Genomic DNA, 17,290 nt, shown 5'->3' on the forward strand with positions numbered 1-17,290 from the left:
TTGGGAATGGATCCAATGGAAATAATGATTGCTAATCAGGTGGGATCATTATAGTGCTAAACATAATTACCGCACGTGCCTAGCTGTCTTAGCCTTATTTTACTTTCTTTTTAGCCCCTAACTTTTACGATGGATCGAACTATTAATGGGTAGGAATCATCATTTTACATCTTTATTGCTTTTCTAACCCGGGCCAAGATGGATGGCAGCAGAAAGGAAACTGATCACTAATCTACATAATATGTAAATTTTAAATTTTTTTTTTTTTGATTAGTGATACATATTATATATATTTCTCTTTTAATTATATGATATTGTGGTATAAATCCATAATCTTAGAAGAAATAAATGTAGTTGATCAAAAAAAAAAAAGAAGAAATAAATGTTGTTGTCTTCAAATAGAGCAAAAGTTCCGGGTATCATTTTGATTATAAGATTGATCAAAAGTAGCAAGTGATTGCAGTTAATCAGGAATTTATTTCCTACTGATAGTTGGTACCAATGATTTTCATAACGACTATAAGATTGTGAGATTTGTTTTGAGTTGATCTTTGAATTAGATGGGAACAACACATTCGCGCTTTAATACTGTCTGACATAGTGACATGAGATGGACACTTTTTTCAGAAAGCAGATTTTGAGAATGGGTTGGTGAGCTCAAACTCAGTGGGCTAAATGACACATTAGTTAGGACTATGTATAGTCTTGGATGAACTGACTATACCAGGACATGGCAACTATACCAGGACATGGCAAGGCTAATATTATCAAGATAACATGCAGACACCGGTCAAGAAAACGCTTCAAATTTGCAACAACATTTAATGAAAATTAAGTAGACAGATATAATCAATACATATATATATCATATAATTTATATATCTAGTTATATAAACATACACATATATATAGATGCGCATTTACATGTATAAAAATATCCCAACCTTTTGGACTTGATTACCTTAGCTAATAAACCATCTCAAAGGATACTTGCATGAACGCTTGAGGAAAGGAATAACACTAACTTTCCCAAACTCCAAAACAAGCTCCTTAATTGAAACGATTATTATAATCTGAGATATAGACTGTCCATGCATGCAAGTTATTCTCTATACCTCTCTTAAAAAGAAAATCTTATCTCAGTAATTCTCCGTAATCCAACCATACCCGGACCAACGAATAGGATATTTTGATCGTTAAAACATTTCCAGTATTATGCATCTTCGTTTCAACTTCTCACCAAGGATCTTGTTGCTATTCCTAACGCTATTATCAGGTAATTATCCAATATCCTAAATATTTTTAATGGTAGATGTATCTGTATACACATGCATTCATCATGTATTATTTTTCAGGTAATATTTTTATTTTATAAAAAAGTCACAAATGTAACAAATCCCATTCCCTATATTTTTTTCTGCCAATGAATTTTATCAATTTTGATTTTTGTTTGGCACATTCAATAATGGATTCATATCCGTTAATGATTAGAACTCTAGTCTCTAGTGATTATTTAAACTACAGGGACAAAATGGTCGGAGTCAGCTCGAGTATTCACAATCGTAAACTCATGTGACCAAACAATCTGGCCAGCGATAACACCCGGAGAAAACTTCAACGGCGGAGGATTCGAGCTCAAACCGGGCCAATCCATAGTCTTCAACGCGCCAGTAGGCTGGTCAGGTCGATTATGGGGACGAACCGGCTGCAATTTCGACAAAACCGGAACCGGAACATGCGAAACCGGTTCATGCGGCTCGACCCTAAAATGCTCAGCCTCCGGAAAACCACCGGCTTCACTCGCTGAGTTCACGTTAGCCGCATTGGATTTCTACGACGTGAGTCTCGTCGACGGATTTAATCTTCCGATGTCGGTGACTCCGATGAACGGAAAGGGAAACTGTAGTGTCGCCGGCTGTGTGGCTGACCTGAGATCGAAGTGTCCGCCGGAGCTTGCCGTGAACTCTAAGGGGAAAGTGGTTTCGTGTAGGAGTGCTTGTGATGTGTTCGATAGAGATGAGTATTGTTGTAGAGGAGTTTATGGGAATCCTGTTACGTGTCGACCAACAAATTACTCGAAAATGTTCAAGGAAGCTTGTCCTACTGCTTATAGCTATGCTTATGATGATCCGACCAGTATCTTCACTTGTTCCGGCACTGATTACGTCATCTCTTTCTGTTCCTCCAAGTTTGTGTCTTATCCTTTTTTCTTTTGGTGTTTATATTTGTTTTTGACATATATTTATACATATTTTAAAGCTCAAACACATTAATTTCTATAACATTTTAACATTTAAAAGAAAACCAATAATTTTAAGTCTGAACCCCAAAACATTACTTGTGTGCTTCATATATGTTCAACCAAAAAAACATTATTAATATTTGTGTTTACATTTATAGCTATAATACATTTTAGGCTAAAGTAAATGTTATAATCCTTTGCTAATTTCAAATGCAGAGGTAACCAAAACCAAGCAATCTTTTGCCCCCAAAAACTAGCAATCTTGGCCACCTAAATCTTTGTGTTTGATTCTGTATTTCTCTTTTGATTTTGTATGTTTAATTTGATTGTTATTGTGTATGTGTACAGGAAGAAGCCGGTGTGTACGTACCATGATAAGAAGTTGGCATGCAGCGATGGTTCTGGTTCAAGTGGATTCAGGACGATGACTGGGAGATTGTGGCTTATATTGATGTCTCTTTTTGCTTTTATCTACTCTTAGTTCATTTTTTTTCGAGGAAAAATCCTCAGGTCACTAAGCCACGTTAAATTCAAAGATAAAATGTCCCTATCGAAAATCATCTTTCAGTATTATGAGTCAACATATTGTATGATCCAATAAAGATAAAAATCAATTTTTGATAAAAAAAGAGAACCAAAAGGAAAAGGGCAAATCTCCAAAATAACACCTTTTTAAGTTTATATCACAAAAATAGCACTCAAAAGCTAAAATGACCAAAATAGCATTTTATCTTTTGAAAAATTTAAATTTCTTTATTTTTCAAAATTTGAAATCTTATCCCCAAAACCCCACTTCTCAACTCTAAACCCTAAAACCTAAACTCTAAACCCTAAACCCTAAATTCTAAACCCTAAACCCTAAACCCCACCCCTTGAGTACTATTTTTGTGACTTTTGATCTTGAGTGCTAGTTTGGGAACAAAAATTTGATTTAATGCTATTTTAGTTTTTTTCTCAAAGGAAAACTGTCTTTATTTTTGAAACAAATCAGGAAAAATTACAAGACAAAGAGTTCGTAATATTTCAAAAGATAATGTTTCAACCTAATCTCATAGCTCTCAAGACTGCTGCTATGTACATGATCCGTTTCAGTTCCAATCAAAACCATCATTAGAGAGCTTATTATATCTTTATTCTCTTCTTATTCCCCATTTTGCTTTGGCGTCATGGATCATCATCATCATCTACTCTTCTCTTCTGTACTGACTATGACGGACCTTCCTGTGACCGTCTCTGATGCTTCTGGGAATCCCTTGCCACGTCAGCTTACAGCTGTGAGTTCCAACTTCCAAGCTGTAACTAAACTTCTTAGCCTCGTTCTTGTCTCGCCATGCTGGTCTTGGCTATGTGCATATTCAGATTTTCCATCTGGCTCATTTGTTACCGTTGTTTCAGAAGGCTCCCCAACTTTATGCTTTTCTCTGAAAATGACACGAGCAACATCGATCAGTAGTTTGTTTCCTTCCAGAACCACCAATACTTAATGTTTCATTTCTTTTTTCGTGGCAGACGACGGGTTGAAATGGGACAACAACATCGCATTTTATTTCCAAACCGATGTAATTTTGGATCCTGACGATTCACCAATCTGGGGAAGTAAGACAACATCGGAACCAATAACTGATGATGATCTAGCATCGCATCCCCTGTTGTTTGTGGCCTGCCACGTCCCCGTTTTACAGGTTCTGTAGTGGCTGCTGTGATTTCCGTAGAGGTTCCACGGATTGTCTAGTGCTTCCAGGCAGGTTATCTAATTTTACCAGTTGCCAAACTCTTTTCAGCACGCAGAATATTTGATGTAGCATTTGGCTCAGTCCTTCTTCCTTGCCTTTGGCCTTTGGGAGAATCGGTCTGACAAATCTTTTCAAACTCATCCTCTGTCAGTTGCAATTTTGCCAGTTTTAAGTAATAAGCAAAGGTGCAATTGACTGTTCAAAAAAAGACTCAACAAACCTCTCTTGCAAACAAAGACGAGCGGGGATAGGTGCAGAAATTTTTGACCTTGACCCCTGTAACCATAGTGAGAAACCAAATTAAGCCAATATATATATATATGCACAGGTAATATTCTACAAGCAGTGATTATCCTTGGGGATATAATATCATTTAAGGCAACACTGGCGCAGCATAATGTTCAGGAAGATAATGGGTAAGAGCCGGAGAATAAGCTCTCTATTCAACATATACTTTTACAAAAAAAACTAGTTTGAGGACATTTTTCTAGTCAATACAGTGGCTGGAGAAGGAACCTCGGGTAGTTGAGTTTTCAACGAATACGAGCGACATGAGAAAACGGCTCATGAGCTGCTTTTGGAACAGTTTTTTTGGCGGTGGTGTCAGGTAGTCCAAAAACATTCCAAAAGCACAGATTCTCGTCTCCTGCAGCTGAAACTACAGTACAACCATCTGGACTCTGGGTCATAGATAGAACTCTTGACGTATGACCAGAGAGCTCAGCCATTTTCACCATCGATGGGTACTTCCACAGTGTGAGCTGAGACCCATGTGAGCAAAGCAGCTCTCTTTGATTGTTGCTCCATAAGAGAGAAGAAACTTGGGAAGCAGTGTCAAGCGAATTCAAGCAAGCCCCTGTGCGAGTGTTCCAGAACTTGATCTTCCTATCTTCTGCACCACCGCCAGATGCAAGCAAATCGCTTTGGAAAGGACACCAAGCGAGAGCCTTAACTGCAGATGTATGCCCCCTGAGCCTGTGCAGCCACTGCGTACAAGTAGAACGATCCCATATATGTACTAGACGGTCGTTTCCGCCGCTAGCTAGTTGCTGACCAGATCCTGACCACTTGAGCCCACAGACCTCTTGAGTGTGACCCTTGTAAGTAGACACAGGGTATGACATGAACCGCACATCGTTGTTGAAGATACGTCCGTCCATTCCCCCGGTTGTCAATATATGAGTGTTCCAGGCCAAGGACCCAACTCGTGTGTGGTGGAAGCCTTGCAATGTTCTCAGTAGAGTCTTGGTTACACAGTCCCAAATGTGAACTTGACCATTGTTGAGCCCAACTCCAAGGTTGATACCATCATGTGCCCAGTTTAGACTTGTGACAGGTCCTTGATCTTCACCATACGTGACAAGCGTAGTCACGGAGCCAGTGGAAGCATCCCAGAGACAAACAGAGTTGGCCAAGGCAACGGCTAGGACATTAGCACTGCTCCAGTCGAGAACGTTGAGATAGAAGTCATCCACAAGGCCAGGAGCATCCAAAGTTCTCTCGGGACGCTGAGGAATGCGTCTAGGAGGCTGATGCTGATGCTGATGCTGGAGAGAAGAAGTAGAAGGTGGTTTGTTGGTGAATGCGAGGATTCGAGTTCGGTTAAGACCCATAGTCTCAGCCAATTGCTTTCTATAAGCTTTTCTGGATGAACTGACCTCTTCTTCTTCTTCTTCCATAAGAGCCAAGTGAGCATAGTCGAAATCCATGGCTGATCTGTTCGGTATGAATCTGTCAAACTGCAAGAACAAAACAAAAAAAAACAAACAAACAAGTCAGTACAACAAACTCGATTCAGAAAAAGAAGGATCAAAACCCTAATTCGAAGAAACTTACTTTTTCCTTCTTGGAGTTGCTCACGGGAAGGAACCTGCGTTGGAGAACTATTCGACAAGTGTTCATTGCTCTCTCTCTCTCTCTCTCACGTTTTGTTCGTTGCTTTTTTCGGGAAGAAAAAAAAGAAAGAAACAAGTAATAGCTTTAATCACCTCGTTGCACCACCTCTATTTATAACCCGCCTCATTAACCGACACTCAACAAATATAAGGAAATAACTCAATTTTACTATTTTGTTGATTAAAAAAAAAAAGGAAATAACTAAACGTTTGTTCTTTGCGCAGGATTTGGGGAGAATAATCTATTTTGCCCCAATCAAAACAAATTATTCTCAATTCCCTCTTTTAAATTCTCTTCCACAATTTACCATTTTCTTTTTCTATTTTTTTTTTCTCTTTCTGTAGGTGAGTCCCAAACGTTTTTTTTATACTTATTAATCTTTGAATTTTTCTTGGGTTTATCTTTAGGATGAATATGTTGGTTCACAAACCATTAATAAGTTGTCAATTCGTATCTTGTTTTTAATTAAAAAAAAAAGAAAACCATGTAGCATTCTCAACTTCTTGAGGATTAGACTTGACATTAACGGTGGTTGAAAGTGCAGCCACTATGCATATCGACTTTATGATCGTCTTTGAGATGCTCAACAAGGGGTTGGAAAATGTCGTGACACCCTAAGCTTTGGTACCGGCATGAAACCTCCAACGATTCCGCAACCTTCTCGAGAGCCAAGCATCTTATGTTGCCGAGCTCGTAACAGCATGTAGGGCACGTGTTCTGCACTTGTTGTTTGCAGCTGGAACATAACGTGTGGCCATTGGGACACTATGGGAAAATTAACAAACCTAGATGTCAACGTTAACTACACAAAAGTAAGTTGAGTGTCGGAGAAAGAGTAGAACAGTCGCACACACACCTGATTAATTGGAGGATACATGAGATTTGTGCAAACCGGACATTCGAGAAGCTCATGAACACCATTGCCCTTTTCGAGTTTTGTCTGTTTCATGTTCATATGTTTTGTGTAATCAGGAGAATTCTCTTAGATATGGGATCATATATATATATATATCATTGCATGTAACTCTACTTCTCTGTCTATAAAGTTTAAAAACTGAAGCTTTCTATTGCCTAAAGATCTTACAGTGATTTATTCTTGTCAACAATACTCAAGATTGCTGATGTATCTGTATTCATGTCTGCAGATGGGATCGGGATCAATCCCCAACAGGCGCAGGTGACATTTTTGAGTTCTTGAATTGGCTTTTACTCGTGCTCTTGATGTGTCGAGTTTTAGCCCGATTATCTAACTGCAAGTGCACAGTAAAGTACGCAGTAGTAATGCGGGATCGAATCCACAGGGACCGATGATCACACGTAGAGTTGCAGACAAGTTAATAGCTACAGCGAATCAAGATATATTTTTGATGGTTTTTATTTAATTTTCTTTAGTGTCACAAAACATAAACAAGCTGTAAAAAAAATGATTTAAACGATTTGAAAACTATTTTAAAACAAACGTTGGGCATTGGGAATTCTCAGGGATTTCTTTTTAATCAAGATACAATTAATGACAGACACAGAGATATATTAAGAACCGTCTAGAACTCAAACACGATATTAGAATTAACCTACTTCCGTAGCGCTAATTCTCTATGTTATAGAAATCTCCACACTAACTTCCGCTGAGTTTCAATTTCTAAACAAGCATTAAGAACAGGTTCAATATGTTCACAAAGCGCAATAACATCAACTTCCGAGGGTTAAGGACACTTTGCTCATCTAAAGTATTTTCGGAAGTTCAAACAATCACTTTCGGTGCATCAAACAATCTGATATCATGAACTAAGTGATCAATTCAGTTCAAGCAGTAAGAAATCCATTAGATGAAGAACCAAAACGTAATCCCTTAGTCTACACACGTTTTATGAATCAAAACATCAAGAAATCCCCTATGAGAACCCCTAAACCCAACTAGATGACTACTCACACATAACTAAGCAAGAACAAAACGATTTTGATGAAGAAAACATGATAAGATTGTATTAAAACAGAGTAAAGGTTTAGAAGATCTTCTCCAAATGGTTTTGAGATGAACTCTTTTACAAATCTTCACAAATCACACAAAACAAGTCACAAAACTCTCAAATCTCTCTCTAGAACTTGTAAATCTCCTTCTTGGTCGTCTCTGGTCTTTTCTGAGTCCCAAAGGTCGAGTTCCTTCGTCAATTATTGAGGGGAGTGGGTAAAAAGGAGTGAAAAGCTCGTTTGTCCGTGTGGAGCCCGTAGAGCCAGGGATCGGTCGATCCACATGGACCGGATCGGTCGATATGTTGCTGAAACCGTGGATCGGTCGATCCACATGGACCGGATCGGTCGATCTGTGGCTCTGTGCGATCAATACTTCTCATTCGGTCCATTGTTCGGTCCATCTTGCTTCTGAATAAATCCCGAATGCGTTCTTTTCTTTCAAGCTATCTAGTAACCTGCATATTACACTTAAGAACACCAAAACGCATCAAATAGACCAAAACATTAATTAAAACCGACCATTTAATTGCTCCAAAACGAGTTTAAAACCGTTAAAAACACGGAATATCAACTCCCCCAGACTTGAATCTTTGCTTGTCCTCAAGTAAAGAGGATTAAAATTTGGGAGTTCAGTAACCCTCAGTAGACCTTACCTTGTGATTTCGCTAACCACTTAAATCAGAGACTGTCAAGGCATTCATTCCAAATCCCCACCAAGACCGCGCAAACCTTTCCATATTTCAGACCTGCAAATCTCAGTTTCAAGTAATCAACTCTTTACATTCATTAAAAAAGGGCGTGACCTTTCCACCAAAGATATCTCCATCAGGTATAACGGGCTCGGTGTTTGGGAGGTTGTTTTAGTGTTTAATTTTGTGAGGCTCAAGTGTTTGTGGGTATCAGCGATAACAAAAAAAAATGCAAAACATTATGCAAAATCGCTGGAGAAACCGAGTATATTGATAACCACGTTTTCGAACTGCTCAAGTCTCAAATGATCAAAACCCAACAAATCTCAAACTCTAACCCCAAATTTAAACAACGCATCATCTCTGGTACACAAAATAAAAATAAAATGTCTAAATCAAATCTACTGAATGAGATATAAACATGAACTCTTTTTTTTTTCTTCTTTTTTTTTTTTTTTTTATATATTTCAGAACGAAAACTTATACAAACCGAAATCGAATATATACACTGCGATGCAATCACACACTTACAACACCCAATTTTTCTATTTACACCTCTAGACACACAGGTCCGTGTCTAACCACCTAAATGTTCTGATCCTACCTAAGCAGTCGGATGAACCATGTCTACCCTAATCTCTCCATTGTTTTTGCACATGTATGCACATATAATCAGTGTGTAAGAATGCATGGAGATGAAATAAAAGGGTAAGGTGTAGGTGAGGTACCAAACTATTGATGAGTCTGGCCATTCAGGATTATTAAAGAGTGGTAAAATGTGGTAAAGAAAATCCTGAATGTGTATATGGTGTACCGTTTCCTGATGTTGATTCCTGGTCAAAAGAAATTAAATTATTTAATGGTCAAAAATAGTTGAGTCGATTACAATTCACCAAGACTTGATAAAAGATTTAAGGAGAGGTTGTTTGGTCAAGTGGTTCCTCGGTTTGTCTGCGCCAACAGTCCTGAAAAATGGCCAATATGAAATGTAATGCACAACACACAAGGAAATAGTCTAATAATCATCACAGGGTCTGAGAAAGATACGTAGAGAGTTTTTTTTTTTTTTTTTTTAAACACAAGCAAATCCGATAAACTAAGAAACTAAAAGAAATAAAAGCAATATGGTACATAAGTAGCATCCTCCCCCAGACTTACTTCACACCGTCTCGGTGTGAAAATAATTCCAAGAGAGATTACCGATCAGGCGTTGCGGTCAGTGCGCCTCTTGGAGCGCCTCTCCAATGCTCCATCATCATCAGAGTCCTCCGCTGCCTCAGGTCCAGCAGCGGTGTCGTGAGCGCCTGAGTCGTCATCGCTATCTCCAGAAACAGCTGGCTGTGATGCGCATCCCTTCTTTATGTTGCAGATTCCCTTCCACATCTTAAGCAGTATGGAGTTGTTAGTCTGATGGCTCTTGATGGACCAAGCGTTGATCTCAGCAGCGGATGCAGTAGCGGGAGGCGCTGGTGGCAGCATATACGGAGTGAAATCCGTGGGAAAAAGACTTTCCTCATCTTCAGGCTCCTCCTCTATATCATCATGTGGTGCCTGCTGGTGTGTCGATGATGACGCGACTCCTTTCTTCTTCAGTGTCGCGGGTCTGGCGCAGAGAGATGCATGCGGTGGTAGAAATATGATAGCACCTGGATCAGTCAGCTCGGTGATGGCGGTATCGGGTAGCTTGACAAATTGCTCTCTCCCTTGTGGGTTCTGGAACTGGTAGATATGAGGGGCTGACTTGTCAATGCTACCTCGCCAAGGGCCGGTGAGGTAGTGGCTGCTAATGAGTGCTCTCATGTCGAAAAAGTTCTGATGCATCCCCTTCTTATCCACCACTCTGTCAATAGGTGGAAGGAACACTCCACAATGCCTTAAGATCTGTGTGATAACCGCTCCAAACCCACATCTCTTCGCGTCTGAAACTTTGAAGTACGCAAGCTTCTCCGCGATCACAGCTCCTATGTTTATGTCCTTCCCGCTAACATAGGTAATGTCTGCGCCCTGAGGCCATAGGTGTCCAGCCCCGATGAACAGAAGAGCTAGCTCATCTTTTGTCACTGCAGCGGGATCCGTCTTCCCATAGATAACACTGCTGATCACTCTCACTGCATATCGCAGAACAGGGCTACGTATTCTAGCTTGCTTGGCCTCTCGAGAGATGAAGTTTCCTGAAGCGATGAATGTCCAGAAATCATTGTGTTCCGGGAAGTCAGGAACACAAGATTGACGTCCTTTCCCGAACCCAAAGACGTCACACAGCTGAAAGATGGTCATGGAGTGGAACTGCCTGTTCACAATGAAGGAGAACATTGCCTTATCAGCTACCGGGTTGTCCTCGTCAGGATGGTAGAGGCGGGCTGATGCGAGGAACTGCCTGGTCAAATCAGCATAGCAATCACAGTGGAGATCGAAGATGTACCCCAGGCCAATCTTCTCGAACAAGGCTTCAATATCCTCGGTTATCCCCAATGCATCTGTAGTGTCTCTGTGAGCGAAGCGCGACGGACATATTTCCACTCCCCTCATCTGCTCATAGAAATCATCATCATGTACATCCCACTGCTGGGTTATCTCTCGATTCGCAGGATGAGACCTATCCGTCTTTCGGAACCTGCCCTTTGTGCTGAGCCTAGCAGTCTGTACCGAGGAACTCTCACGCTCACCCTGCTTCTTCTGTCTCTTAGGCATTATCTGCAAAATTAATTCATCAAAGCCCAAGTAAGAGACAAATAGAAAAACACTCTTAGAAAATCAATTCTGACCAATCCCCTAAACATGTAAAAATTTAGCACACATCTCTTCTCAAAACTCAAGATAACATATCACACTCCATTCCAATTTTCGTTTTTCAATTAAAGTCAATTTTTTTTTTTTTAAATCGCAATTCAATCTACAAATTGGCAATTTAGGTAACCCATGAGTATAATCATCACAAATAAACCATCCTAGATGCTATTCCATTTAGAATTCGGAGATTCCCCTAAATCTAACCCTAGGGCGATTTTAGATTCCCAATTTAGAGAGTCATACCTGTGTCTTGATGAAAACTGATGGTAGAAATGGATAGAGCTTGAAAAACTAATGATTTTAGCACCAAGAATTACAAAAATCGGTTGAGATATGATGAAAATCGATTTGCATGTTCTTTAGAGGTTTGAGAGAGTTTGAGAGGAGAGGAAGATGAAATTATGAGTGTTTTGATCTGATTTTCGCGAGTGGGATCTTTTGTGGGTGTTTTCCGGTTTAAATTGAGTGAAATCAAACCGGGCAAGACTTACCCGAGATCGACCGATCCGTACTCTTAGGATCGACCGATCTTATGCACGGATCGACCGATCTGCGTAAACCGGATCGACCGATCCCTTACCTGGATCGCCGTTCTGTTTCTTTCGGATCGATCTATGCCTGATCGTGATACATGCCTAAAAATCATCTAAAAACACAACCAAAAATCAATTCACACAAGAAAACATAATCACAAAAAGAGAAAGAAAATCAAACCATGTGGGTTGCCTCCCAGTTAGCGCTTGTTTAAAGTCGCGAGCCTGACTATTTTGTTGTCTTTAGGCGAGATCAGGTTCCGATAAAGGAATGTTGGTTCCTTCTTCGGGTTTTGCATCTGTGAAGTAAGGTTTTAGCCTCTGCCCATTGACGGTGAATTTCCTCCCATTGTCTTCCAAGACAACAGCCCCATAAGGTCTAACCTCTGTGATGGTGAAAGGTCCGGACCAACGAGACTTAAGCTTTCCAGGAAATAGCTTGAGTCTAGAGTTGAACAGAAGGACTTTGTCTCCAGCAGTGAAATCTCTCGGGATTATCTTTCTGTCATGCCACGCCTTAGTTCTTTCCTTGTAGATTTTGGTGTTCTCATAGGCGTTTAACCGAATCTCGTCCAGCTCGTTCAACTGAACCATCCTCCTTTCTGCTGCGGTTTTAATGTCGAAGTTCATCAACTTTGTTGCCCAAAAACCACTGTACTCCAATTCCACAGGTAGGTGACAAGACTTTCCATAGACCAGATTAAAAGGAGTGGTGCCCAAGGGAGTCTTGTAGGCGGTTCTATACGCCCATAAGGCGTCATCAAGCTTCACAGCCCAGTCTTTCCTTGTTTTGCCTACAGTCTTCTCCAAAATCCCCTTGATTTCTCGGTTCGATATTTCAACCTGCCCACTTGTCTGAGGATGATAAGGTGTAGCTACCTTATGCTTTACTCCATGTTTCTTCAGCAGTTTATCGAACGTCTTGTTGATGAAGTGAGAGCCTCCATCACTAATAACCACTCTCGGGATTCCGAATCTTGGAAAAATGACTGTCTTGAACATTTTCTTGACAACACTAGAGTCATTTGTCTTGCTGGCTACTGCTTCCACCCACTTGGAGACATAATCAACCGCAACCAGGATGTACTCATTTCCATAAGAAGATGGGAAAGGGCCCATAAAATCAATTCCCCATACATCAAAAACTTCAACTTCAAGGATGAAATTTTGGGGCATCTCATTTCTCTTACTGATGTTGCCCTTCCGCTGACATGCATCACACTTTGAGACAAACTCATGGGCGTCTCTGAAAAGTGTAGGCCACCAGTAACCAGCCTGCAGGACCTTAGAAACCGTCTTGAATGTTGCAAAATGGCCTGCGTATTCTGAACTGTGGCAGTGGAAAAGAATCCCTTGCATCTCATTCTCCAGAACACATCTCCTGAATAAACCATCTGAGCATCTCTTGTAGAGGAAGGGATCATCCCAGTAGTAGTGGTTCACATCTCTCATGAACTTCTTCCTCTCATACCCCTTCAGGTTCGGTGGTTCAATTCCAGCACATAGGTAGTTTGCAAAGTCTGCAAACCATGGGAGATCATCCTGAATTTGTCTCATGACACAGCAATCAGCCTGATCCAAATACTCATCCTCCAGCAAGGTGATCACATAGACATTCTCCTCGGGTAATGTATCATCCAGTGGTGTTTCAGCTTCCACTCTCATTCGGGAAAGATGATCTGCCACTCCATTTTCTGCTCCTCTCTTGTCTCTGATCTCAATATCAAACTCCTGTAGCAGTAAGATCCACCTTAAGAGTCTCGGTTTAGCATCTTTTTTCGTCATCAGGTACTTCAAAGCTGCATGATCTGTGTGCACAATTACTTTCGAGCCCACCAAATAGGACCTGAACTTCTCGAAAGCATAAACTACTGCCAGCAACTCCTTCTCAGTGGTAGCATACTTGATTTGAGCATCATCAAGCGTTCGGCTGGCATAATAGATCACATGGAGTTTCTTGTCTTTTCGCTGCCCCAAAACAGCTCCAATCGCGTAATCACTTGCGTCACACATTATTTCAAATGGCAAGTCCCAATCTGGTGGCTGCACAATGGGAGCACTGACTAGAGACTTCTTGAGAATCTGAAACGCAGCGAGGCAGTCAGCATCAAAAACAAACTTCGCATCTTTGCACAGCAGACGGGTGAGTGGCCTCGCTATCATAGAGAAGTCTTTGATAAACCTCCTGTAGAAACCGGCATGTCCCAGAAAACTCCGAATATCCCTCACTGTTCTAGGAGGCTGTAGGCTGGTCATAACTTCAATCTTTGCTTTGTCAACCTCGATACCCTGCTCTGATATCCTGTGACCCAAAACAATGCCATCTTTCACCATGAAATGACACTTCTCCCAATTTAGCACTAAGTTCTTCTCCTCACATCTTTCCAGCACCTTGCACAGATTAGCAAGGCAGTCGGTAAATGAAGAACCGTAGACTGAGAAATCGTCCATAAAAACCTCCATAATGTCCTCAATAAGATCAGTAAAGATCGACATCATGCATCTCTGGAAAGTGGCAGGAGCATTGCACAATCCGAAGGGCATTCTCCTGTAGGCAAAAGTACCGTATGGACAGGTGAATGTTGTCTTCTCTTGGTCGTCTGGATGAATGGGTATCTGAAAGAACCCGGAGTAGCCATCGAGAAAACAGTAGTAGGGGTGGTTGGCTAGTCTTTCCAGCATCTGGTCAATGAAAGGAAGTGGGAAGTGGTCCTTCCTTGTGGCTGAGTTTAGCTTCCTGTAATCGATGCACATCCTATGCCCTGTGACTGTTCTGGTAGGAATCAGCTCATCCTTCTCATTTGTGATGACAGTGATACCACCCTTCTTAGGAACCACATGAACCGGGCTCACCCAAGTGCTGTCTGAAATTGGGTAGATCACCCCTGCACTCAACAGCTTTAGAATCTCCTTCATGTACCTTTTAAGAGAAGGTACCATCTTCACCGCTTCAATGAATGGCAATCTCACATGTAACTCCCCAACAAGGTTCTTTAGCTTCTCGTACTCACGTTCTTTGATCTTCTGCCTTGGTCTGGATGGATATGGAGCCTTAGGAACATAAGCAGGAGGCGCCACATACACCTCTTCAGGTTCAGAGGAAATTGGCTTCGTCGACACGGGATCGGTCGATCCAGATGGACCGGATCGGTCGATCTCCTTTCCCTTGGATCGGTCGATCTGTTCTTGAGATCGGTCGATCTCTTTCTCATTCGATCCCTCAATCGTTTTTCCACTCCTAAGTGTTATAGCATTCACAAACTCCTTGGGATTCGTCTCTGACTTCCCTGGTAGAAATCCAGGTGCTGTTCTGCTGCTGGAGGCGTTTTGAGCAACTTGCTTTTCCAAAACTTTCAAATGGGTGTTCAAAGCTTCAAACTTCCCATTAAGCTCTCCATACATGTTATCCACCTTGGTGTTTATCTCTGCAGTGCTATTCTTCTGACCTTCTAGCACCATTTGCAGCATCTTCTTAATTTCGTTATCCTGAGAAGGCTGTGACGAAGAGGCATTCCCTTGATTCTAGTAGTTGTTGTACTGCTGCCTTTGCTGAAATCCGGAGTTGCCCGAGTTGTTCCCCTGATATTGATTTCTGTTCTGATATCCTTGGTTGAACACACTCTGGTTCTGATTCTGGTTCTGCCTGTTTCCTGCCTGAGGGTAGGACTGATGTTGTGGATTCTCCACATTGTTGCTCCGGTAAGACAGATTATTTTGCTGATTTTGACTCCATCCAAGGTTCTGATTGTAGCCTCTGTTGTAGTTTCCTTGACCACCAATGTAGTTCACATCAGCTTGCATATTATCTGAATCATCACCAACAGTTTCTTGTGAGGAACGATAGCCTTGCTCCTCCACAAATTTCACAGATTTCTGATCTCTCTTGAGAAGCATCTCAATCTTGGCATTCAGCTCATCTATCTTCTTGGATTCATAACCAACACCCTTCTGGCTGGTGTCAAACCTTGACTTGCGGTTCGCTTTGCTGGATGACAGGTTGTTCAGCAAGGTGTAAGCTTCTTCAACAGTCTTGGTCATGAAATCACCATTACTTGCTGTGTCCATGGCATCTTGACTCTCTTCATGAACTCCATTATAGAAAATGTTTAGCAAGCTCACATCAGTGTAACCATGGTGAGGGCAGTCCTGTGTGTACTCCTTGAAACGCTCCCAAGCTTCATGAAAACTTTCTGAATCAAGCTGCTGAAAGCTCCCAATTCTGCTTCTTAGATATGTGGACCTTGACTTGGTGAAGAAATGCTGTAGAAAAGCAGCTCTTGTCTCTTCCCATGTAGTAAGAGATCCTGGAGGGATGGACTTTAACCATCTGATAGCTTTATCAGCTAAGGAAAACGGGAATAACCTGCATTTCAAAGCGCCTTGGGGAACTCCATTATGTCTGCTGGTGTCACAGACTCGCTCAAAATGCTCCAAGTGATACATCGGGTCCTCAGACGGGTTTCCATGAAACGGATTTTTCTCCACCAAATTAATGAGACCAGTCTTGATCTCAAAGTCTCTTCTCTCAATGGGAGGTGGGCGAATCCCAGAACGATCGGCATAGAATGCATCTGGTGTATCATAATGTGCAAGCGTCATCCTAGGCATGCCATAGTCTCCAGCTTGTTGTCTTGCAGCTACACCAGCCTGCTGATTATCACCAGCATTGTTGCCTTCTCGTTCATCTACAGGAATTGGATTTTGCGGGTTGTCCTGAAATTGGTCTTCTTGGTGTTCAGCCATTTCAACCTCTTCAGCGGACTCAAGTCTCTTCTTTTTCACTTGTCTCTCTAGGCGGCCGAGCTCTAACTCCAAAGGTATTAAATTCGATGATCCTTTGCTTCTAGTATGAAATCCGCTCATTCACCTGAAAACACAAACAGAAAGAGAAAGACAGAAACATTAGACAAAATAAAAAAAAATGCTACAGTCTTAAACTGATCATTAACTCTAGGTGACCAAATGGTCCCCGGCAACGGCGCCAAAAACTTGATGTGTCGAGTTTTAGCCCGATTATCTAACTGCAAGTGCACAGTAAAGTACGCAGTAGTAATGCGGGATCGAATCCACAGGGACCGATGATCACACGTAGAGTTGCAGACAAGTTAATAGCTACAGCGAATCAAGATATATTTTTGATGGTTTTTATTTAATTTTCTTTAGTGTCACAAAACATAAACAAGCTGTAAAAAAAATGATTTAAACGATTTGAAAACTATTTTAAAACAAACGTTGGGCATTGGGAATTCTCAGGGATTTCTTTTTAATCAAGATACAATTAATGACAGACACAGGGATATATTAAGAACCGTCTAGAACTCAAACACGATATTAGAATTAACCTACTTCCGTAGCGCTAATTCTCTATGTTATAGAAATCTCCACACTAACTTCCGCTGAGTTTCAATTTCTAAACAAGCATTAAGAACAGGTTCA

At 41.1% G+C, this 17,290-nt stretch overlaps 3 protein-coding genes and 1 non-coding gene across 6 annotated transcripts; 2 read left to right on the forward strand and 2 right to left on the reverse strand.

Annotated features, from left to right (window-relative positions):
* Positions 1-1,071: 1,071 nt before the first annotated feature.
* Positions 1,072-2,832, forward strand: LOC106400099 (pathogenesis-related thaumatin-like protein 3.5). Its single transcript, XM_048747391.1, has 3 exons — positions 1,072-1,276; positions 1,525-2,188; positions 2,591-2,832. The coding sequence occupies exons 1-3, from the start codon at positions 1,216-1,218 to the stop codon at positions 2,721-2,723; spliced, it is 858 nt and encodes a 285-aa protein (XP_048603348.1). The 5' UTR covers positions 1,072-1,215; the 3' UTR covers positions 2,724-2,832.
* Positions 2,833-3,229: 397 nt separating this feature from the next.
* LOC125581625 (cell division cycle 20.2, cofactor of APC complex-like) lies at positions 3,230-5,970 on the reverse strand. 3 transcript variants are annotated; one of them, XR_007319223.1, is made up of 4 exons: positions 5,812-5,970; positions 4,492-5,714; positions 4,196-4,251; positions 3,230-4,102 (listed from the first exon to the last, which is right to left on the reverse strand). XR_007319223.1 is itself a non-coding variant. In XM_048747390.1 (3 exons), exons 1-2 carry the CDS (start codon positions 5,875-5,877, stop codon positions 4,509-4,511), a joined length of 1,272 nt encoding a protein of 423 aa, XP_048603347.1. In that variant the 5' UTR covers positions 5,878-5,970; the 3' UTR covers positions 3,230-4,251; positions 4,492-4,508. The 3 variants fall into 3 exon arrangements, 1 of the variants encoding a protein (XP_048603347.1); XR_007319222.1 differs by having other exon boundaries at positions 3,230-4,119; XM_048747390.1 differs by having other exon boundaries at positions 3,230-4,251.
* Positions 5,971-6,393: 423 nt separating this feature from the next.
* Positions 6,394-6,820, reverse strand: LOC106399031 (putative E3 ubiquitin-protein ligase SINAT1). The gene is made up of 2 exons (XM_013839515.1): positions 6,728-6,820; positions 6,394-6,636 (listed from the first exon to the last, which is right to left on the reverse strand). The coding sequence occupies exons 1-2, from the start codon at positions 6,818-6,820 to the stop codon at positions 6,394-6,396; spliced, it is 336 nt and encodes a 111-aa protein (XP_013694969.1).
* A 9,160-nt stretch (positions 6,821-15,980) lies between these two features.
* LOC125582736 lies at positions 15,981-16,087 on the forward strand. Its single transcript, XR_007320190.1, has one exon. It is a non-coding gene; the product is annotated as a small nucleolar RNA R71 (small nucleolar RNA).
* The last annotated feature ends 1,203 nt before the right edge of the window (positions 16,088-17,290 follow it).

This window comes from Brassica napus, chromosome C2 (assembly GCF_020379485.1).
Source record: "Brassica napus cultivar Da-Ae chromosome C2, Da-Ae, whole genome shotgun sequence".
In the NCBI taxonomy this organism is placed as follows: Eukaryota; Viridiplantae; Streptophyta; class Magnoliopsida; order Brassicales; family Brassicaceae; genus Brassica; species Brassica napus.

Coding starts and splice junctions, on each gene's coding strand:
- LOC106399031 (XM_013839515.1), bottom strand. CDS start 6,820: ATGAAACAGACAAAACTCGAAAAGGGCAATGGTGTTCATGAGCTTCTC. Junction 6,637..6,727: donor TGTATCCTCCAATTAATCAG/GTGTGTGTGCGA, acceptor ATTTTCCCATAG/TGTCCCAATGGCCACACGTT.
- LOC106400099 (XM_048747391.1), top strand. CDS start 1,216: ATGCATCTTCGTTTCAACTTCTCACCAAGGATCTTGTTGCTATTCCTA. Junction 1,277..1,524: donor ATTCCTAACGCTATTATCAG/GTAATTATCCAA, acceptor TTTAAACTACAG/GGACAAAATGGTCGGAGTCA. Junction 2,189..2,590: donor ATCTCTTTCTGTTCCTCCAA/GTTTGTGTCTTA, acceptor GTATGTGTACAG/GAAGAAGCCGGTGTGTACGT.
- LOC125581625 (XM_048747390.1), bottom strand. CDS start 5,877: ATGAACACTTGTCGAATAGTTCTCCAACGCAGGTTCCTTCCCGTGAGC. Junction 5,715..5,811: donor GCAACTCCAAGAAGGAAAAA/GTAAGTTTCTTC, acceptor TTGTTCTTGCAG/TTTGACAGATTCATACCGAA.